The following is a 23,090-nucleotide window of genomic DNA, read 5'->3' as shown; positions in this document are numbered from 1 at the left end:
CCTGACCGGTGTCCCAGGGCCCTTTGGGAAGTAGCGCCTAGGCCGTAGGGCACATCTCTGCTGCCCGCCCCCTTTCGTGTCCTCCAACACATAATAGGTGCATAACTGTTTCTCTGATTAATGAATACATGAATGCATTAAATTAATTCAAATGAAGTAAAGCTTAATCAGAACGAGGGGGGGAAAAAACCCCACCAGTTTGAGGATATACTATAAGTAGAATACCTTTAACAGATCCAGGTAAGGACTGGTTTTCTTCTTTGTTCATTTGTTTGCACCATTCGAAAAGGCTTTTAGATGGCTGACGGCGATGTGCGGGAAGAAGTCTCCCTGGAAGGGTTAGTGCAGCCTCATGACTAAGCCAAGAGCACTCCCAACACATTCGGTGATGATGGCTTCCGTATGAGATCTGAGGCTAGTTAACTCTTTTCCTGATTTAGTTGGAAGGAGCACTCGATGTGATGTATAAGGTGGGCTGCGAAGGTGTTCTTTCTTCTCCGTTCCTTATACATTTGGCAGCTGTCCGTCATTAGTAAGGAGGCGCTAATCTTTCTTCTAAAGTTGTCAGGGTTGTCCCCAAAGACAAAACTCAGGTGAGGAAGCTCAGCACTTTAATAGAGTTTGGGAGTAAATGTCGTTACTCCTTAGAGTCTTTGGACTGGAAGGGACCTTGTGGATCATAGTATGTAACCTTTGAACTTCAGTGAAGAAATTGAGAGCCAATGAGGTCATATTACTGTTTAATACCATCAGTGTTAAATATGGCTAGTTATGAATGGTCAGTCATCTTGGCTTCATTCAATTAAACGTAATAAAATAGAGTAACCGTTGCACACATCTGAGGCTCTTATTTATTCCTTACATAAGCACTTACTGAGTGTCTGGTGACATCAGGCAGTGTGGTCGGTGTTGGGATGACAATGACGAACAGGGCAGAGCCTCAAATATAGTGGAAGGGAGGCAGTAGAATGTGGCCAGTGCCATCAGAGGGGAAGCTCTGGCTGCTGGGGCCCCGGGGAGGGAATCTGACCCAGCTGGGGCGTCAGGAAAGTAGTCTCTGGCTAGACCTGAAAGATGCTGGCAGCCAGCGTGTGTGAAGAGACAAGAAAGTGTGAACTTTCAAAGGAAACCCCTGGTGTGGGAAGCAGGGACCAGATCACAGAGGATCTTGAAAGTCATAGTAAGGAATCTTTGGGGGACTTGAGCAGAGAAAGGACATAATCAGATTTGGGTTTCCAGTAGCTCACTCTGGTGCAGGGCAGAGATCGGATTAAGAGGGAAAAGGGCTGAGGCAGGTCAAGAGGTTGGAAGATGAGTGTATTAACACAGGTGAGAGAGGGGTGGCCTGACCAGGGAAATGGCAGCGCAGGTCAGGAAAAGGACATGGATTCCCAATATATTTAGGGCAGCCAGTGGGCAGGACTGAATGGTTGCTTTGGTTTGAGTAAAAGAGAAAAGCGCTCAAGGACACCTGGGTTTTGATCCAGCGCGTAGAGAGATGGCCGGCACCAGCAGAGGAACAGGGTGACGAGTTTGGTCTGAGACCGGCTGAGTCCCAGGAGCCCAAGAGACAGCAGATGGAGATGCCCAGGGGGGTTGGACAGAAGGCCTGGGGTGGAGAAGGGTGAACAAAGCTCAGGGACAGGTGGGCTCCCCCAGAGCAGTGAGGAGTCCTCAGAGGCAATCCAGAAGCCACTGGTTGGTGGTTTGCATCTGTGTGGTGTCAGCAGAAGGCACACAGTGCCGCGAACGCCAGCCCAGCAAGATTTACTAGGAAGGGTAGTGCGTGAGGTCAAAAGAAATGGTTCTCATTTTGGCCCAGCCACCAAGGAGCGGGGTGACCTTGGATTAAGTCGGCACACAGCTCTTCCTTGCCTCTTCATCTCTGTCTGGTAAAGAAACACACATGTGGCTATTATTAGACACCTTTGTACAGACAGACATATAGAATCTTCCTGGTAATCTGTTTTGGGGTCTTCCAAACAAGGGACTGCTTCCTTTTTCTGGGCAAGTTTATACTTTGATTTTTGATTAAAACCACAAGGGTATGGAAAATGCAGGAGGTAGAGGCCAGTTAGAAGGTTGCACTGATCTTTTATTTCCTCACAAGTGAAATGCTAGGCAACACTAGCTGTTTCTGGCCCTGCTTTATCCTTCTTGTGCCGTCCCCGATGGTCCAGACAGTCCGGAGACACCCCGCCCGACATGGGTCACTGGAGGAGGGGTGAGTCACGGAGCAGCTCTCCCGATGACCCGTAGCTGAGCTCGGGAGGGGCAGCACTTCTTTCCAAGGAGGGAGGCCCTCTGACCTCTTAATCGAAGTCAGTGAGGGCTTAAACCTAACGTGGAGAGCAGCAAGCCTCGTGTAATCTCTAAAGTAGCTGTGACACGGGATTTTGTGGGTGTTGTGTTTTCTCCTCTCTCGCTGTAGCGTATCTTCTGGGAAGGGGGCCCCAGATCCTGGCATGACTTGTTTAGGATTATAGTCAGAAGTCACAATCTGCTAATCCCATCTGCTTCTCTGGGGAAGAGCAGGTCATCCCCGATAATGCCACAGGGTCTCAGACCAGCAGGAAATGTTTCCTGAGGACCTACATCACTGCATCACAGAGTATTACTAGAACATTAAGATGAAAATAATTCAGAAAGTCAAAATCAGGCAAGAGTCCGTTAGGCAGTTACTGAGTTCAGGATCACATCTTGCTCTTACTGTTCTCTGGAATCTGCCTGCAGCAGGTGGACCTGGCTGAGGCTTTGTGAACAGATTGTGAACAGTGTGTGTTCAGACCCCAGGGCACTAACCCACTAGTGCCGCAGCTTACACCCCTCCGCGATCACGTTCCTCCGACAGGTGTGCTCAGACCCCCGAATCCTGGAGCAGATGTGGAACTCTAGGCCCTCAGATGAGTCAGGGTAACAAGAACACCCCAAAGAATAGTGGAAATAAACCTTCCATCTTAACGTCTCTGCCGTGGATATCTGGTCTGTAGCAAAGAGTCATGATCATTGCAAGTGCTCCGGGTGCACAACTGTGTACGTGTAACGAGTAAGGGCTTCAAGTCACACTGGCTAGTGCGACACACTGAGCCCGCAGATCCCAGTGCTGCCACTTCCCCACTGGGTGACCTCATGCAAGTCACCGTTCCAACCCTCCTCGTAACATGGGCTTAGGGACGGCCTAACTCTTAGAGTGGTTGTGAGATTCAGAGTAGAGGAGTTAACGTGCTAGCATGTAACACATATCAATAATGCTACGTAAGAAAACGTCTCCCTCAAAAGGTCATTGTGAGGATCGGATAATAGCACCTGCACAGAATAGGTGCCCCATGTCTGTCGGCTGCCTTTCTTTCCTCTTTACTTTTTTTTTTTAGATTTCTGCTTAGTTTTTATTTTATTGATGTATGTATATCCATAGACTCAACTCCTAGTTTGAATTTTAAGGCTTTACATTAAACTCAATAGGTAATAATTATCCATCATTCTGTATTGTTTTCTTATATCCATTGACCTGGTCCATCTCCCTCCCCTTTACTTTTCTGCCACCTTCTTCTTCCTTCAACCTGTATTTTATGGAAAGAAGGACATCAGGAGATGTTAATGGTCTAAAACATGTTAAAACCCAAGAGAGGATGGATCTGAATATACGTTTAAGTAGACAAGCTCCTGGAATAGACAGGAACTTTCCCCTCTTCTGAGGCAAAAAGGCAACTTTATAAAATAAACTCACGCTGCAGTGCTAGTGGGGATTCGTTTCTTCCTTTTCCTTTTAATGAAATTTAATTTTATGCTTATTACATGTCGCTTAATTGTTTATAATGAACTGAATAAAAATAAGGCCTTCCTGTTCAAAAAAGTGGGCTGCACTAGGGATCTATATTGAAGTCAGTTTTGTGTTTTTCTTAGTACATCGTTTGCTTAAGAAACACAAATGTTGCCTGGACTTCAGTCATTTCACGTGTATTAATGTTTTACATGAAGTCAGCTCCAGACAGATCCCAAAGTCAAATCAAAGAGGAAATGCCAAGGCAGTCATGTAGGAAGAGAGACTTTAGGAATTGCTTCCTGGTACTGATGCACTCATACGGGGACGTTACTGACTCCGCCATCCCACAGGGAGTCCCTGCTCTGTACCGGGCACCATTCGAGTGCTTGTTACACATATTATCTCATTTAAACTCACGGCAACCCTGGGAGACAGATGAACACCCTCCTACTGTGAAAACGAGGAAGTAGAAGCACAGAGGAAGCAGCAGGGACAGGACTGGAACCCAGGCTGTCCGGCTTCAGAGCCCGCAGCTCCAGAGCAGCACCACCTGCCTCACAGAGTCTCCTCCTGAGTGTCCGGGACCACGTGCCGTGGAGGGTTCCAAGCACTCCCTGGACGTGAACTTGTTTAATCCTCTTGCCCAGCGACCTCTTGCCCAGGTTGCACAATTAGGAGGTGGTAGACACCAAACGGTGCTTTCCATGGCTCCAGCTTGACATTGATTAAATACTAAGCCACATTTTTCATAATTGTCTAGAACCAGAAAGTAACAACGTGTTTCTTCTGAGTTTACCGTGGCTAGCCTAAAAAGTGGATAGGAAAAAGGAGCAAGAAGTTTTCTAGAGCATTTCTGGCTCTAATAAATTATTTATGTATTATGCTCTTAATATGTATTTATATAACATTTATAGTATATTAATTTCTTAACATGCTTTTAATTCACAATGCACTATCATGACTCCAGGATGGAATGGGGGACCAATTCCAAATACTGTACGTCTTTTATGTCTCTGTACCTTTTGGTTATTCTTCTATTAACATTATTGTGTTTAAAGCTGAGAATGCAAATCACGCAGAAAAGAAGTGGACTTTCCCAGCAGCACAATAGAAGTAGCATTATAGAAATCCTATGAGGACAGATAACCATAAAACACGTACTTATTTACCGGTGAGAAGTAGTAGGGAGTGAGGGCAGTGTTGCAGCTCCAATTCCCAGGCAAGCCTGCTTTGGTACACCTCTTCCTTTTTTTGAATCCCAAATCAGGTTTAATATCTCTACACCTGCTTTCCAAGGCTGCATGAAAAACCTGAAGAAAACCAGTGGTGTCGTTAGATTGAATGATACTGTTGGAGTAACAAAGAAGTGCTCGGAAGACTGGACGGTAAGTGAGGAGTTCAAAAACCTTGCAAAGGAATCTCCCGGACTAACCCATTCGTTAAGACGTCAACTTCTGACTTGCTTTGGTAGCACGCAGCGTGATGGCAGACTGGCTCAGGTGTCACACTCGCCTCGGACTTGCAAAGCCTCTTCAGGTCTGCGTATTAAGTTTTTGGGAAAGTAGGAATACCAGCTCTCCACACAAGAACTTAAAAATGATTGGCAAATTATCATGCAGGAAAGCAAACTGTTTCTTCCCGAGGCTACATAAATCACAGTTCAGGCGAAGTGATACAGGTTAAGATGCACTTCAGCCATGACACGATTGCAGTGCCTGTAATTTATTCCGTGTTTGCATTTCAGCTCGTGCGGTCTGCCTCATTCTCCAGGGGAGGACAGCTGAGTTTCACCAATTTGGACTTCCCATCGCCCAGCCACTTCCAGGCCTCCTTTGGGTTTCAGACCTTTCAACCCAGTGGCATCTTATTAAATCATCAGACAGGGGTATGAAATATTGCATGAATATTGAGCAAGATTTAAACCTGACTCAGAGTTTGTTGTCAAAAACCATAGAGGGATTTTGAAGGTAAATTCGTTGGGCATCTTACCCATCATGACACAGTAAATGCTATTGTGTATTTCAGCCATGGAAGCTACTCCCCATCCTGGGGTGGGTCCTAAAAGAAATCAGGCTTAGAAAATACATTATAGTCCACAGAATTGAATTTGTATGTATTCATGGACTCATTTTCATTCTTTTTTAGGTATATGTTGTGAGTGACGGTAAATTAGAACTGTTACAAGTAGTAACATAGCTTAAATTTTTAGATCTAAGAAAAAAATCAGAAGGTATCCCTGTTACTCCTTTTTGATTCCACACCAGATAGCTATTCAGATTCCTTTTTTTTTTTTTTTTTGCAGCATATAGTTGGACAATATTTACATCAGAGAATGGGAGAAAGTAAGGTCCTTTGCTCTTCGTTCACGTACAAGCCACGGAGAGTCTATAACTTAAGAGGATTTAGCTAGCGTGGTGATATAGACGTGAGAATGTAAAAATCAACTAATACTTACAAATCACCTGGTGGAACAAATGGGATTTGTAATAGAAGTAGGAAGCTGTCCTTCTTGGGTCTGTTTCTTCACGATTGTCAGCATGCGGACATCTAGTGTTTGTTGAGAGAAAGCTGCCTCTTTCTTGTAGTAAATTCCTCTCCCCCGGCTATCTTTGTTCATCAGCCATTAGAGATCATTTTTTACAAAAACAAAACCAAAAAAAAGCAAAAAAAAAACAAAACAAAACCAAATACCCCAAGGAAGCACATGTCGACATTTAGATTGTGAGAGTGGCTTTTTTCCATCAAAGCAGGATGTTTTGACCTAGCTCTTTTGATACACAATCCTTGTTTCCTCTGCCAGGGGTAGGAACACTTAGCACACAGTGTACGAAATGATCCAAAACAGGAGGAAAAGTTGGCTGAGAAAACGATGAGCTCAGTCCTGGACAATGCAGGAACCCCACAAGTGCCCCGGCAGCACTGCCCTCAACTTCACACTGGCTCAACGTGGCCATGGCCACCAGGCCGCAGCCGCCGTGTGGCTGTCGGTAGTGGTCGGAGGCATCCTGGTATGCTTGGCCTTGCCGGCCGTGCTGGGGCCCTTGAGGAGGACACCTTCCTGCTCAAGTTTTTCTCCATGTTCCTTGGCCACATCGTCTTCCTGGAGCTGGCAGCTGGGATCCTGGCCTTCGTCTTCAAGGACTGGGTTGGAGACCAGCTCAACCTCTTCATCAACAAGGTCAAGGCCTATCGGGACGACCTTGACCTCCAGAACCTCACAGACTTTGCTCAGGAACGCTGGTCTTGCTGCGCAGCCCGAGGGCCCGTGACTGGAACCTCAGTATCCACGTCATCTGTGCTGACCTGAACCTGAGCCAGGAGCACCCCGGGGTGCCCGTCTCCTGTTTTAAAAAATACATATCAATTAGCATTCTTTTATCCCTGTTTATAATGAACATTGCCAAATGAAAAAAAACCAACATAAAAGGAAGCTGACAATGGCTGCAACCACACACCATAAAGCTCACTGAAGACTCATGCCTGGTTGAAAGCTTCAAAAGTTGTACCTTCAAAAGTTGATGTTTAGGGAAAAAAAATCAACAAAAGTGGAATAACAACTGCTAAAACTACACATTTTTTAAAAAATTAAGAATCGACTGAAAGACTCAAAGCATCCTACTAGAATTTAGATCAGCAGGGTTTGACGTTGGAAAATTGAACTTCCTAGAAATTAGACCCCAAAATAAAAAATTCATGACTGGAAACGCTGCCATTCTAATCATCTATGAAAAAAACTGATGAATCAAGTCTTTGTTGTAAAAATGTATTCGGAAGAAAATGGATTTTGATGAAAATAACTTTGGAAGAATGAAAGTGAAAACAGAAAAACAGAAATGGTTTAACTGTCTTGTGTAATTGATGGAGAAATTAAGTTGGTTTATGACTGTAGGTCCATAAAATACTTTTGACATATTCATCAGTGTTGAAATAATTTGCATAAGATTTTTACATTCATAAACATGGAGTCAAAATATTAAAAAATGTCTACATCAAAATATCAAAGTCAAAAACATGTGGGTCAGAACATCCTGTTTTATACATAGTCTTGATCATAAATTCAGTACTGATACATTCATCACCCTTAAATGCAGGTGTATTGCATTGATGGGTCTGTTCTCTGATGATTTCAGACAAGCAGCCTGCAGGTCACCCTGGAAGATGGTCACATTGAACTGAGCACCAGGGACAGCAGAAGCCCAATTTTTACATCTCCACAGACGTACATGGATGGTTCACTGCATTACGTGTCTGTGATAAGTGACAACTCTGGGTGAGTGGAATGGCCCTTCTGCCAGAGCTCTAAGAATTTTATTTAGTTTGATGAAATTTTCTGTACATTTTTTTGATAAATATTTGTCCTTGATGCTGACACTTTTACCAGTAAGTCATGGCCTTCTTCCTGGTTCTCTATCAGTTTTCTCGTTTAAAAAAAAATTCAATCAGCAGTTGGATGGATAAATAAATTATGGTGCATTCAAAACGGGAGAATGAAATGGGAGTAACAAGAATGAGAATCTACAGCTGTACACGGCGACACAGATGAACCTTGCACCTAAGGCTGAGCGAAAGGAGTCACACATGAAAGAGCTAATCTCCTGTGACTTCGTTTATACAAAATTCAAAAGCAGGCAAAACTAATCCGTTCTATCAGAATTCAGGATAGTGGTTGTCCTTGGAGGGGAGGTAGGCTAGAGAAGGAACGGGAGCAAAGGCGAGGTGCCTGGGGTGCTGGCTGGCTCTGCTCCTTTATCTGGGTGCTGGTGATGTTGGTGTTCTCGTAGTTCGAAGACTCACTGAGCTGTGCACGTAAGACATGTGCGCTGTGCATACACAGGCACGCCTTGGCAGTGTCATGGGTTTGGTGCCCGCCCACTGCAGTAAAGCTGATTTCACAATAAAGTGAGTCACACAAAATTTTTGGCTTCCTAGTCTATATAAAAGTTATGTTTACACTACACTGCAGTCTATTAACTGCGCAGTAGCATTATGTCTAAAAAAATACTGTACCTGTCTTACTTAAAACATACTTTATTGCTAAAAAATGCTAACCATCATCTGAGCCTTCAGGGAGTCGTAATCCTTTTGCTGGTGAAGGGTTTTAAATATTACGAGAATTACCAAAATGTGACACAGAGACATGGAGTCAGCAAATGTTTTTGGAAAAATGGCACCAATAGATTTGCTCAAGGCAGGATTGCCACAAACTTTCAGCTTGTAAAAAAAAAAAATGCAACATCTGCAAAGCATATTTCAAAACAAAGTGCAAAAAAACAAGGTATGCCTGTAGAGTGTTCATTAAAACGTCATGTGCAAAAAGAAATGCATGATGCAAATTTTAAACGCTCTTTAAAAAGAAGCCTGGTTTGATGAGTTATTTCAGGTAAAAGATTTTGAGTCTGAATCAGACAGTCAGCTGACCGCCTGGCGAGCACCATCTTCCCCAGCTGTTCTCAGTCCTGTTTGGCTTTTGTCCTCTCTTTTTCAGACTCCGGCTCCTCATTGATGACCAGCCTCTGAAAAATAACCAAAGACTGCGAGGCCTTTCAGATTCCCAGCAATCCCTGCGTCTGGGCGGCGGTCACTTCGAGGGTTGCATCAGCAACGTTTTTGTCCGAAGGTGGGTGCCCTTTCCCATGATGGGAGCGGCCTGCCAAGGCAGAGGACGTGTCGCCACATTCCGCAGGCAGCTCTCCTGCCGCAGGCTTTCTAACCCAAACCACCTGGGCTCCACCTCCCTCTGTCAGAGCAGCTTTGGAACATGACCATGGAAAAGGTCTAATTAACTTTCAGATTATGGCCTTGAAAAATATTCACACTGAAGTTTTATTTCATTGTAATCAAGATTGTGCAATTAGATGTAATCAACTCTTCTCCATTTCCAAGGTCAAGGAATTGCTTGGGGCCAGTGCATTACTGGGAAACCCAATGACCACAGCGTTGAACATGACTTTTCACAGAGTAGAGTCGGGTGTTTGCATGCAAATGTTCAAATGTTCTCTCTTTCTCTCTCTTTTTTTTTTTTTTTTTGCTACAAAATGATCGTTTTTAGGTAAGAGTGAGACTCTCCCCAGGGCAGAGGGAGGGCCCAGGACTGGTCATGAACCTTAGGCAGCCTGTTAGGAAATGGTGAGCTGCTATCTGGGCTCGGTGACAATCACAAGATAAAGCAGATTTATCCCGAGATTTTCGTACTGAAATGCAGGGAGGTGAATCCTTCTGTGAACTCACTTCGGAGGCTTCCTGACGTTCACCGTCATTCTAATCATCCAGTGCCTACGTCTGTCCTCCCTCTGATTTCATTCTCATATTTCTCTGTGGCACCCATTCTGAAGAAAGAACCAGAGTATTCTGGCTGTGCCGCGGTCCTGCCCGCCAAGTTAATAAAAGTTTTTCAGGCCCTCCTGCTGGCCGGGCACGGGGCAGGGGTCTTGGGGACGGCAGAGGTGGTATAGCACACCCTCATCCTCTGTGAGCCTCGTGTTTCCTCTGCATACACTGCGCGGGTAGGAGATGAAAGTTTACCCAGAAATCGGAACAGTAGAACTGTGTATTTCTGAGACAAGTGCTCAGCCCGTCTTCCTTGATGTGTCAGAGTTCACTTCTGCCCTCATTCCAGGTTATCAGAGGCACCCGAAGTCCTAGATTTGGCCAGTAAATCTACCAAGAGAGATGTGTCCCTGGGAGGCTGCAGTTTAAACGAACCACCTTTCCTAATGTTGCTTAAAGGTTCTACAAGGTTTAACAAAGCCCAGACGATCAATATCGACCAGGTAAGTGTCAAAACCTTGCCCTGGGTTTTGCTTTTTCCCAGACGATTCTCAGAGGAGAATCCTGCCTCACCAGAGATGCTGGGGAGGGGAAGGGAAGAGAGGGCGGAGTGTGGGTCACCTGATCCCATGGGGTCAGTGCCTCCAGTTAATCTCAAATGCCCAAATTTGTCTCTTCCCACCCCCTTTCCCCAGTAGCCATAAGATTGTTTACTATGTCTGCGAGTCTGCTTCTGTTTTGTAGATGAGTTCATGGTGTCCTTTTTTTTTAGATTCCACATATGAGTGATATCATATGGTATTTTTCTTTCTCTTTCTGGCTTACTTCACTTAGAATGATGATCTCTAGGCCCATCCATATTGCTGCAAATGGCATTATTTTATTCTTTTTTATGGCTGAGTAGTATTCCATTGTATAAATATACCAGAGCTTCTTTATCCAGTCATCTGTCCATGGACATTTAGGTTGTTTCCACGTCTTGGCTATTGTATATTGTGCTGCTGTGAACATTGGGGTACATGTATCTTTTCGAATTAGAGTTCCTTTTGGATATATGCCCAGTAGTGGGATTGCTAGAAAAGTGGTTTTCTTTTTAGCTTTTATTTTTTGTCTTGATGAACACTTGGCAGTTTTTGCAGTCATAGAGCAAACAGAACCTTGACTTAGGTTTCTCAGTCTCTGTCTTGGTGTCTTGCTCTTTTGGCACTTCTGCTGTGTCTCCAGCAGGTACCGTGATGGTCTCTAGAATACAGGGACCGTGACCCTTCTCTTGCCCTCAGACACCTCTCTGTCCTGCCTTGTATGATGAGAGACACACGTGCACCCAGGCCTTGCCAACACCAGTGTGGCTTGACTTTGACTGCACACTAGGAACACCTGGGGACCTCTTAGAATCCCAGTGCTTGGGTTGCGTCCCACCCAATTAAGTCAGATGCTCTTGAGGTAGGTCCACGTGGCAGGAGTTTGTAAAGCTCCCAGGTAGTTCAAATGTGTAGCACTAAGAGAGGTTGAAAGGAAAAGAAATTTCTTGTTTGGAGGAGTGGAAGCTTCATAATAAACAGAACACAGGGTTAGGAGTAAAAGAATGTCTTGCTCTGCCCGAGGTCAACAGTGTGACCTCCCCATATCTGAGGTTACAGTTGATACGATTAAGGGATAACGCTGAGCACCTCCAATGTGCCAGGCGTCACGCTAAGCTCTTTAAGAGGATTTTCTTACTAAATCCGCACGTAACCTTGTAAGAGAAGTACTGTTACTGGTTACATCTTCCAGAAAAGGATGCTGTGGCTTAGAAAGGTCAGCAGTTTGCCCAGGCTCCCACAGACACAAGGTGGAGTTGGAATTCAAACCCAGGCAGCCGGACCCCAAAGCCCATGCCCTCTTAAGAGCAATGCGCTTCCGTTCAACACACTTTTGACTTAAAATCAACCACATGCTGCTTGTCTTCCAGTATTTCTCCTGCTGCACAATGATCTGGGGGAGCTGAGTAGACAGTACGTAAAAAGAAATGTTTTATGCTATTAAGAAGAAACATATTTCATAAATCCCTAAGGATTGTCATTTTACTGTTAGGAAAAGAACATCTCTAGAACTGCCCCATCAGGAATGAAGTCATATATTTTTTTTTCCTCCATAAGGCCGGAAGTTACTGAGAGATTAAATTAGCACAGTGATGGTGGAGATGGAGAGAAAGAAATGGATTCAGAGCTATTTAGAAGATGGAATGTACCAGACTCATATAATAATTGAATGTGGGTGGCAAGGGAGCTAATGCAATTCTGAGGCATCTAGTGCAGGCTACTGGATGAGTGGAAAAGCCATTCATGGAGAGAGGAAAAGGACAAGTCTTTGGAGGGAAAGAGAATGAGTGGAGTTTGTGGCATATTGAGTGACAGGTGCCCCAACCAGGTGCAGGGAGCTGCTGGGAGACTGTCAGGCATCTCCGAGTGGCCTCAGCAGAGAGAGCAGAACTGGGGCTATTGATGTGGGAGATGCAGTGAATGCACTGTATCTCATGTTGCTCCTGTTCTGTGCAGGCCCCAGATCAGATGGAGTAAGACATTCGTTATGCCTCTAAAAGTTCAATAACAGAGAGAAGGCAACGAAGCTTTGTGGCTAAGTACTGGACTTTGCGGTCAGAGTTCCTGGGTTTGTGCTGGGCTTTATCCTTTACTACGTGTGTGATCTTGAATGCTTATCTAAACTCCTACCTCCTGCAACGTAAATGAGGACATGTAATAACATCTCATGGTGTCGTGAGGGTTAAATGAGATAATAGACATAAAACACGTGGCACATCGTAGGCATGCAATAAATATTAGCCATTATTAGTGTTATTATCATTATACACACTAATAACCTAAGTGAAAGGGACAACACATGCTGTAGGAGGGGTGCAGCAGGCATGTTCCCGCCACAGAGATCGGGGGGTCCTTCTGGAGGGTGATACGTGAACTGGGTCTGGAGTATGGGCTGAATTTAGACGGGAAAGTGTTATTACTCTGTGAGCAGCAGCCTAGAGCCAAGAGGCAGGGTGTGGGGGGGAACTCGCAGGTACCAGACACTTTGCCTACATCCTCTCTGATCTCTCAGTTCTCACCACACGCCTCTGAGAGCAGAATAAAATGCAACCCTGCAAGTCAGGGAAGTGAGTTTCAGAGAGGTTAAAAAAAAAAGTTTGCCTAAGAGCACCCAGTAAGTAAACCGTAGAGTCAGAATTGAAACCTGGGGCTGCAGAATGTGCTCTTCACGCGCGGGCTCTGCAGGCTTGGGAAGCTTGGTGAACGGGGACAATTTGGTGCAGAAAGTCGGGGGTGGGCAGACAGATGCCCAGATATATCGCTAGTTCGGTCAGAGATTGGAGTTGGCATATTGTAATGGAAATATATGTCAACACTATTTTGAACAGTTTTATTATGACTGAATTTTAATTATATAAAAAAGATTTAAAAAAGAACAGAGAGGGTTGGGGCGGAGGGTAAGTTCAGAATCACATGCTGGAGCCAGACCAGACAAGCCTCAGATGGCCTGACGCAATTTTGACGTTTTTCTGTAGTCAGTGTGAAGCCACTGAAAGGAATGCTTTAAGCTGTGGGATGGTTTTATCTAGGAAAGTTCTAGAGACATGGAGTCATCCTGGCAAAGTACTGGGAAAGGTCCAGGCAAGAGGGTGAGGACCTGACTTTCAGGACAGAGGTGAAAGGGAAAGAGTGGAAACAAAGTATATCCCAGACATGAAGAGTAGGACGTGGAAACTGAGCGCCTGTAAGAGGCCAAGGAGGTGGGGGCCTGTGATGATGAAGGTGTGGGGCCACGATGCCCTGAAGGATAATGGTGCCATTAAGAGAATTAAGGAAGAGTTGGTGGCAAAGGGCATCTATGAAAACTGTTCATCTTAATGTTGCTGCTACTGACACATGAAGAATCTTGCAGGGAGGGCGTGGGCCCCCCAGTGTGGGGCCCCCCAGTGTGAGGCCCCCCCAGGAAGCTCCGGGAGGACCCAGGTCTGGCTGTGATTTTCAGCAATTCACTTAGCTGCATGGTGATCTAACCTCCACTCAGCAGTATGCAAGCGTGGAGTGTTTGAAATTCCTGGTATCAAGTCTGCATCCCAAGCATCCTATCCAGGAATCTGATGGGACTGGAAAGCCAGATCCTGAAGGAATCTGAATCTCTTAGGAAGCCTTCAGCTGCTAGGGCTTAACCTAGTGCAAAATGGCTTAAGCCATACAGTAAGAGGATCTAAAGGGTCACACTAAGGGCCAGTTCGAGGATGGGAGGGTTGGAGGCCTGACCTGTAGGACTGGGCTTTGCTTCCCCACCACCGCCCTGGCTCCATCCCCTGCAGTTCAAGACTACCTACTGCAGTGCCTGTGTCAGGAGCACTGAGCTCCGCCTTTCTCTCTAAGGCCCCGCCCCCTGACTTCCCCTTAAGGCTCATTGGCCAGGTTGGGGAGTCACATGTTCATTCCTGAACCAATCCCTAGCAGGGCAAATGCCCATCATTTACTTCCAAGAATGGAGAGCCCCGCTGAGCTCTAAGTGCCTCTGAGCCTCTGAGGCCTGTGAAAGAGGCGTGGGCACGTCATCAAAATCTGGGCTTTGCAGCAGAGGAAAGAGGAGGAAGGGCTGGCGAGTCTCAGTTTCTAACAACAATTTTTCTAGTCACATTTGATTCTTATTACGGTTGTTTTCCTGCGTTAAAACTCAGTCCTGTTCAAAAGTTCAGAGCATTGTCCAGCTCAGGACAGACTTCATGCCTGGGTCAACTCTGATGAAAGCGGGGACAGGATGGGGTCCCCTCAGACCTTCTGTATCCTGCTCTCTGGGTCCTTTCATGGCCCTGCTGCAAAAGGCCCAAGTGATGGCCCAGAGGTGGCAGGTTGGCGGCTCCAGGTCCCACTGGCTGGCTGTGCAGGCCTCGGCGCTGCTGGCCAAATGCTGGCTCTCTCAAGGGACCCTGGTTCTTCTGAAGCTCCGCTGTGGGAGGCGTTCAGGGTAGCCGCTGGTCCCAGGTGCGGCAGGCTTAGGTAGTATGGGAATACCATGCATCCTCTCCAAAGATGAAGTCATCTCTATTGATTTCCGCTAAGGATCAGAAGTCAAAACCAAGCAAGGCACTTAGCAAGATAAGCATTCTCCACTCTTCCCCCTGATAATTTGCTGCCCTGATTTTTGCTTCTCTCCCACACAGCCATTGCGGGACACACCAGCAGTCTCCCCGAGGAGCTTGAAGGTGTGGACAGATGCCCAGTCTTGCCCACCACCTCTCGGGGCCCAGGCCAGCCACAGAGCCCTCAGGTTTGGGAACAGTGCCACCAGCCACTTGCTATTCATGCTTCCCCAGGAGTTGCTGAAATCCAGGTATTATTTCATTTTCCTGCCCCGAGCCAACTCAGAATCTAACTCTGTGATTCTACCCCAGGACAGACACGACACCAGGCACCTGTCACTAATGAACGGGGCACAGCCGCCTGGGACACAGAGTGCGGTTGCCCACGCATGCCCCCTCCCCAGAGCTGGAAGGCACACATGACGCGTGCTGCTCAGAGGCTGAAACACTCAGCCCGGCTCTGATTTAGAATTGACGGTGTTCTAAAAATAATGCTGTTGTTTCTCTCCAAAGCTGCTATTTATTTCTATGATAAATCACCTTTCTTCTCCTGCATTCTACAGTTAGAGGAAAAATCATTCTTTTAGGAAGACTTGGTGCCAGATACATCATTTTTAGAAAATACATTTGGACTTTCTGTGCTAACAAGTTGCATCTCTTTGGGGGAGGTGAGGATGAGCAGAGATATTTATTATGTCAGAAAAAAGTCGAAAAACAAGGCTTGTCATTTTCATGTGATTTGAAGGAGACATAAATAGAAAGGTGCCAAAAATTCCTTTATGACTTACCTAAGAAGCAGAATTGTGCAGGGGTCAAAGAGACCTGGCTTTAAGACCTGGGCTTTCAATCCACCCACACAGCCACTTGCTGGCTGTCTGACCTCAGGCCATGTGCCAGTTCAGGTCCTCAGGGATGCAGATGTCAAAACGGGATTAGATGAGCAAGAGAGTTGTTGTTTCTGTGGAAGAAAAGAAGAGGGAGCCGGAGCTGGCAGGGATGGCCTTCAACTGAGATTTGGGCCTGAGGCCTGGGAAAGGAGAGAGGAAGGCGGGGGTGGGTAGGAAGAGCCTCAGACCACAGTGCAGCCCTGAGGCGGGCCGGCAGGCCGCTGGGGCATCCGCAAGCAGAGATCACCCCAAAGAAGGGTCCGGTGTTGGGCATAAATGGCCCAGCCCTAGTTCTGCCTCTGAGCTGGGGCCTCAGCTGGGAGCCACCCGTGTGCCACTGCGGTTCTGAGAGAGTGGCCGCTGGGGATTACCAGCCCGCCAAGCCCTGTTGCAGGTTCTCCTGAAGGGAGCTCTGGGCAGTGACTCCGTGGCAACCATCAGTTGCTGTTCCATTTTTCTAAGCCTCAGCTTCCTCTCTGTAAACTTAGCGTAATCATGCCTGTCTCATGTGTTTGGGCAAATCACTACATCTCTTTGAACCTCAGTTTTCTCATCAGTTGAATGGGGTTGATAATGCTTTTCTTGCAGTGGGGAGAGGTAATAGCCAGTGATGAGCTGGCCCTCGGAGGCCAAGGGCATAATTCATAGGCAGATGTGAGTGTCGGAAAGGGAGGGGCTGGGTTCTGAGGGAGACTGCCTGGGCCAGCAGCTCCACCTCTCCAGTTGTTCCACGGAACCTCTCGGGACTCCTGATTTGCCTGAACTGTGCTGGTGGAGGCTAAGGCAGCTGGCAGAAGTGGTGACCCTCTCAGCCGTCGGCCCCTCCTGGGGCTACAGCGATGGGGCGGCCCCGCTCCCCATCACTGCTCTCTCGGTCAAGCTGACCTTAATGACAGCAGTCTTCCTGCAGATGCTGCCAGGCTGTCCTTTTCCCGCTTCCCTCCCTCCGGCCGCCTGGCTCTGTGGCTTCTCCAGCATCTCTGCCTTCCCCTCCCTCCCTGGCCCCTTTCTCCCTTGCATCTTCTCTGAGCACATTCACTATAATGAGTTACCTGGCTGCTTCTGATGACTCCACCCCAGCATCTTCCCAACCAACACTAAATTGTATATAATAAATGGAAAAGGTAGCATTCTTAAACGGAAAGTGAAAAAAATAATCCATAGTAAATATAACTTTTAAATTATTTTAGCCCCAAATATTGTAGTGGAGTATGCGTTCAGGGTGTTGCAAGATTTGGACTGTTCTGTTCTCATTCTGGTTTCTATTCTAGCAACTTTTTGCCTCTCTTTTAAAAACCTGTACCACCAATTTTTTTCTAACCTATTCCTGAACGTATAAAAACGCTCCTTTGCTCTCTGCCCCACCCTCCTATCCTCCATCAAACTTCATATGCCAGGACCTGAATCCACTGATGTCTTTTCTGGGTGTTAGTCAGTTAGTCTTTCCTGAAAGAAAATTGCTCTAAGAAATAATTCTGGAAAGCAAATTTCAAGTCTAATAACCAAGCCCACATATGTAAAGTACTTTTAATTCTGTAGCAAGTTCTAATATCCGCCTTAAATTGGCTAACCCTCGTTCTCCAAACCTCCGCACTAACACGCAGCTACAGCAAGGGGAATGTTGAGCAGTGTCACCATCTGGTCGGTTTAATTTCACAAATATAGGTTTCTTTTTCATTTTGGAGAACAGTTATCCTCAAGGAAACCTGCAAATCTGAGGAATTAAAGCGCATCTCAGCGTTTGCTCAGCCTCACAGTATTAAAAACCAAAGAGATGTCACAGTGTAATTATTCCTCCCACTTCCTGATTCTGCGTCCACATTTTCCATTTGCAATTTAATTCGATCCAGTAACTACTTCTTGAGGGCATACTGTGTCCCAGGCACTGGGGATCCAGCTGTAGGCAGGATAGACCCCATTCCTGCCCTGTCGGATGTGCACTTGGACATAAACCACCAGGAATGGGTGATGGCAGCCTATTGCTACCCATGACTCCCAGCACCTTCTCCCCGTGCACTTTCCGGCCGCCCCTTGGTGCACTGTGAGCAACTCAAGGAATGACACTTCCATCCCTGCATGTCCAGTGCCCCCCGCAGTGCCTTACCCGCCCCCTCGTTAAATATTTGTTGAATGAGTGAATAAGTGGATGGGTGGATGGATGTGAGTTTTCACAGAAAGTAAAGCTTGCTAAGCCACACATGCCTACAATAGGTAACCATCACGCAAAGGAATACTAACTTTTGTTCTCTGCTTTTACTACATGATACTTGCTTAATTCCTGCTCATCACAGGTGAGGTATTAAGGTCTGAGAAATGTAAGGGTGTTGGGAGAAGGTGGGTGTGTACTTCTGTGCCTCTAGGTTAAATATGTCTTGCAGAAAGAAAATGCTTGCTGATGCTTAAATTAAATCTTTGTTGTTCAAGTTGTCCCCTGACTTCTCCTCACAGCTTCCCGCTGCCTGCATGTATACAATACAGAATGCATATTCACTGGGTCTAAAAATCGGGGCTCCTAAGTGAAATAATCCAGTCGCCAAAACACAAATACTGTGTGACTTCAGTTTTATGAAGCAGCTTGAGTCGTCAGATTCATAGAGACAGAAAGGAGAAGGGTGGATGCGGCGGGGCTGTGGGGAGGAGGGAAGGCGGAGTTGTTTAATGTGTACAGAGTTTCAGTTTTGCAAGATGGAAATAGTTCTGGGGGTTGGATACACAATAATGTGAAAGTACTTAACACTACTGAACTGTACTTTTAAAAATGGTTAAGGTGGTAAACTTTAGGTTTATGCATATTTCACCATAATTTTCTAAAATGTAGATTTTTCTAAGTAAGGCATATTGCTTCTTGCCATGTGCTGGGACTTACATCACTAGCTAAGTTTGCCATAAAACTTCCTCTTATTCCCCAACAAAATAAGGAAATTATACAACAAAACTTTCAATGGCTAGAACGTAATGGCTTTTAAAAATTCCCAAAGAGACAGACATTTGATAAGTACTTGTTTAGTTTATTCATTTAAATCATGGGGTGTGGATGTTTGCTTCCACCCTCTCACCTGACTTGGGAGATTTGGGAAAACTCTAAAATCATCTTATTTTCCTTCTTTGCTCTTTGCTTTCTCTCCCCCAGGTTGCAGTTTGCTGTGGACGTGCAGACAACTTCGTCCAGAGGGCTCGTGTTTTATGCAGGCGCTAAGAACTCCTTCATGGCTCTTTATCTTTCAAAAGGACGTCTGGTCTTTGCATTGGGGGCAGAAGGGAAAAAACTGAAGCTCAAAAGCAAAGAGAAGTGCAGTGATGGGAAGTGGCACACGGTGAGAGCTGGGAACCTCTGCACAGGGCCAGGTGCACCCGCGAGTAGCTAAAAATGGGGGTCTCAGCGTTCGTCCAGGCACGAGGGCAGAAGCGCTGGGAGCGCGCGTGCGGTCGCAGGCACTGAGCGCCCCAGCATCTCAGCCCCAGAGCCTCCCGCATGTGCCGTGTACAAATGTCATCCTAAATGCCGACGCAGGCTTTATTCCCTGCTCCTCCAGTCCCCTCCTCGCCCCCTAGGCTGCCTCACTCCCCCTGCCTATTCCCACCCCTGCTCCCGGGACCAGTTCTCTCCTTCAGGATGATTTCCAGGGTTCCAGGTCCCTCTCTGAGTCTGGGATGCCTTCTCTATAACACAGGTGTGAGGATCCACATCGCTAGCATCTCAGCTCTTGCCTGAAGGCGTCCTAGGCTTAAAGAAATACAGTTTAAGGCATGAAGGGACCTTTTTTTTTTTTTCTGATAAGGGAACTGGAACTTAAAATAATTAAGTGGCTTGACAAGTTACATTCAATTAGTCATTCAACAAATATTTAGTGAGCTGCCATTCTGGAGCACATAAACAAACAAACCAACCAAAAAACCAGTATAATATCAGATACTGGTAAGTGCTTTGAGAAGACAATAAAACAAGGTAAGGAAGTAGCTGAGTAGAGAGACTATTTTGAATAAGATAGTGAAAGAAGGCCTCCTCCAAGGGGTGGCAGTCATGTGAAGTTACAGGAAGGGTGTTCTAGGCGGAGGTAACAGCAAATACAAAGACCCAGAGGTAGGAATTAGCTAAATGAACAGAACAGGGAGGATAAGAAGTGGGGTTCAAGAGCGAGGCAGGGACCAGATCATTTAAGCACTGAAGGCCAAGGTGAGGATTTGGAATTTTACTCTGAATGTCTTTTGGAGAGTCTAAAACTGAAAAAGGAGCATTTCACAAACAGATTTATATTTTTAAAAATTCTCTGTAGTCGAAGAGTCTAAAAGGGAGTAAGAGTAGAAGTAGGTAGACCAGTTGGATGCTGTTGCCTCTGGTTCAAGAGGACATGGTGGAGGTGGGGAGAAGTGGACCAGACAGGATGTGTTCTGAAGGCAGAGCCAAGAGGGCTGGCTGCTGGAAAGAGAGGACTCAGTAGCAGGTCCTCTGATTTTGGACCAGCGATTGGCTCAAGAGTGGAACTTTTGCTGAGATGGAGAAGATGGGGAGGAGGTGGGTGTGGCTGGGGAAGAGTGGGAGTTCTGTTGTGAGCATCCTCTGGCTGAGTTGCTTATCAGACATCCAAGCCCAGGAGTCAGGAGACAGTAGAGGCCAGAGGTCATGCTGGGCGCCTACACTGGGGAGTTGTTAGTGAACAGTCTCATAGCTACAAGGTGGCAGAATCCACTCTAGAGCCCAGGGGTCCTGACTTTCAGCAGGGAGTTTGAAACACTTGCTCCTCCTGATAGAAGAGAAGTAGCCATTGACCCCTTGCTCCAGGACCAGCGCTCAGAGGGGCACATGACTTCACCCGCCGCAGCTCTGCACAGACCCTCCCTTCCCCTTTGTTGCATGGATGTGTGTCTATTTATGATTCCTTTGGCTCTTCAGTTATTTCTCTTTTGTAAGTTTCCGGGTCAATTATATGCTTTTGTTCTCTTCTGAGAAATCCTTTTTTTAGTTCACGTTTTAAGCTCACTTTGTTTAATATCTAACATGCTCTCCCAAATGATGATGATGATGATGACAATAGTAGGGAGAAAAATCTCTTAATTTTTTAAAGCTCTTTGAAGGGACAGAAAAGCATTTTCTTTTTTAAACTTCCTGTGACCACTAATAAAATACAGCACCAACGATCAAAGACAAGAATCTGATTAATTTATTTTCTTTACCCTTAAGGTGGCATTTGGGCAAGATGGAGAAAAGGGGCGCTTGGTTGTGGATGGTCTGAGGGCCCGGGAGGGAAGGTTGCCTGGAAATTCCACCATCAGCCTCAGAGCACCAATTTACTTGGGATCATCTCCATCAGGGAAACCAAAGGTAAACAGTTATTCTTCAGAGCCATAGATAAGAACAATTCACTTTATAATCATTATAATTGTATAAGATATTCAAGCAAATCAGAATACTTTAAATTATTTTAATAACTGAATATGTGTTTTAATGTTATTTGGTGACTAAAATACAATTATCTCAAGAACCAAATTGGGAAAAAGTTGGGCTGAGGGGAAAATCACAAGTCTGCCTGTCTCCAAGAAGGAGGGGTGCGTACCTGGATTTGTCAAGTTCAAAGGCCCCTTTGGGGCCATGGCTTCAGGGCTGAGCTCTGTGATGCCCTCTCCCTGGTCTCTCTCTCTCCTCCACGCCGCCAGAGCACTGATTGCACCTGCGTTACTTGGGGTGGCCGAACTCACCTGTCATTCTTCTCCCAGATTTGCCTTTTCTCCCGCAAAATGAAGTAAGGTGGCCCTGTCACTGGTGCAGGTCCTGGAATTGTCCTCTGCTAAACGTGCTGCCAGAAGCTTGGCTCCTTTGCCCCATGCTTATGGCTGGTGTCCGTTCTGGGGTAATGTGTGCTTGCAGCAGGGGAGGAAGGGCTGAGACTCAAATCTGGGCTAGAAATGGACACCATTAAAGCGGGCCACTTCCGCCAGCATGGATTCTAGGCGGTCTGGCTGCCCTAGTCTAGGCCTTGTTGCCTCCACAGGGCTCAGCCTGACCCACCTGAATTTTGCACTGGGGTTTGGGCCAAAGCCCCAGTAAGTTATAAAGTCTTGTTTTACTTTATTGTGTATGATACCTTGGGTATATGTATCATGAATAATATATAACATGATATGGTCTATGTGTTATGTTATCTAATACGTAGATAACGTGTAACATATTAATTGCTAAGGAGGATAGTCAATGTTTGCTTTTCTGCAACCTTCGTACCTATTTCCCTCTCAGAGAAATCACAGGATGGGGCAGTGATTCAGGGCACAATTTGGGTGCTCTTTTGACTCGGATAAATCAGACTCAACATCCTAGCATCTGAGATGACCAGTAGCCTCCCGCTTACAACACTCTTTACAAGCAAGGTGCTGTCTGCAGCCTTCCTTCAGCCTGAAGGTGCAGACCCCTAATTACCCTCCTCTGTGTCCTCTGAAAGGGCAGGCAACATCCAGTCAACCAGGAGCTGCCTCAGAACACCAAAACCTGCAGCCAGTACTTAGGGATCCAGTGCTAGGGTGAGGCCTAGCCTGGAGCACCCGAGCGTGGTGTCAGACACAGGCTCTTCCTTGTAGGCGATGGCAGATCCTAAGGAACTAAAAATTTCAGTACTTTGTTGTTGGCACTGACACCACCTACATCTATGATGCCACCACATTCTCTTACAATTGTCATGTCTTGCATCTGTGCAGGATCCCAGAGTCCTGAAAGCATTTGTTCCAGAAGCAAGTTGAGGGCTTTTATTCAGTGATTTATTAACTTTTTTTTTGAGAATTTCATGCAAGTGACAGCCTCTCTTCCTAGGAAAATGCACAGAACACCTGGTAGATAATTTAAGGGATCACAGAACCCTGGGCCCCTGTTCCAGGCCAGCATTAGGCAGCCCTGGGCCTCCACGCAAGCCTACTGATGCTGCCCCCTGGGTCTTATCTCAGCCCGACAGCATTCGTGCTGTGTTGGTGGTGCACAGGGCCCAACAATGTAGGGAGCTTTTTTTACTCTTTATTATTTGCGGAATGTTTTGGCCTCTGTTTTCAGTCAGCTGCCCTGCATTAAGCTATCACACGG

The 23,090-nt window shown here is 46.2% G+C and overlaps 1 protein-coding gene across 2 annotated transcripts in view; it reads left to right on the top strand.

Moving 5' to 3' along the window:
• The window catches only part of LAMA3 (laminin subunit alpha 3), a 197,451-nt gene that overhangs the window by 169,129 nt on the left and 5,232 nt on the right, over window positions 1-23,090 (top strand). For both annotated transcript variants that reach the window (XM_031439059.2, XM_064481539.1), the window contains 8 exons: window positions 5,031-5,148; window positions 5,508-5,648; window positions 7,894-8,033; window positions 9,249-9,380; window positions 10,380-10,533; window positions 15,225-15,394; window positions 19,161-19,344; window positions 21,210-21,350. In XM_031439059.2, the coding sequence (XP_031294919.2) occupies window positions 5,031-5,148; window positions 5,508-5,648; window positions 7,894-8,033; window positions 9,249-9,380; window positions 10,380-10,533; window positions 15,225-15,394; window positions 19,161-19,344; window positions 21,210-21,350 (1,180 nt within the window). The remainder of the gene's footprint in view (window positions 1-5,030; window positions 5,149-5,507; window positions 5,649-7,893; window positions 8,034-9,248; window positions 9,381-10,379; window positions 10,534-15,224; window positions 15,395-19,160; window positions 19,345-21,209; window positions 21,351-23,090) is intronic.

Source organism: Camelus dromedarius, chromosome 32 (assembly GCF_036321535.1).
Source record: "Camelus dromedarius isolate mCamDro1 chromosome 32, mCamDro1.pat, whole genome shotgun sequence".
Lineage (NCBI taxonomy): Eukaryota > Metazoa > Chordata > Mammalia > Artiodactyla > Camelidae > Camelus > Camelus dromedarius.
Note: the sequence above shows the minus strand (reverse complement) of the source record. Positions and strands in the feature narration are given on the sequence as shown.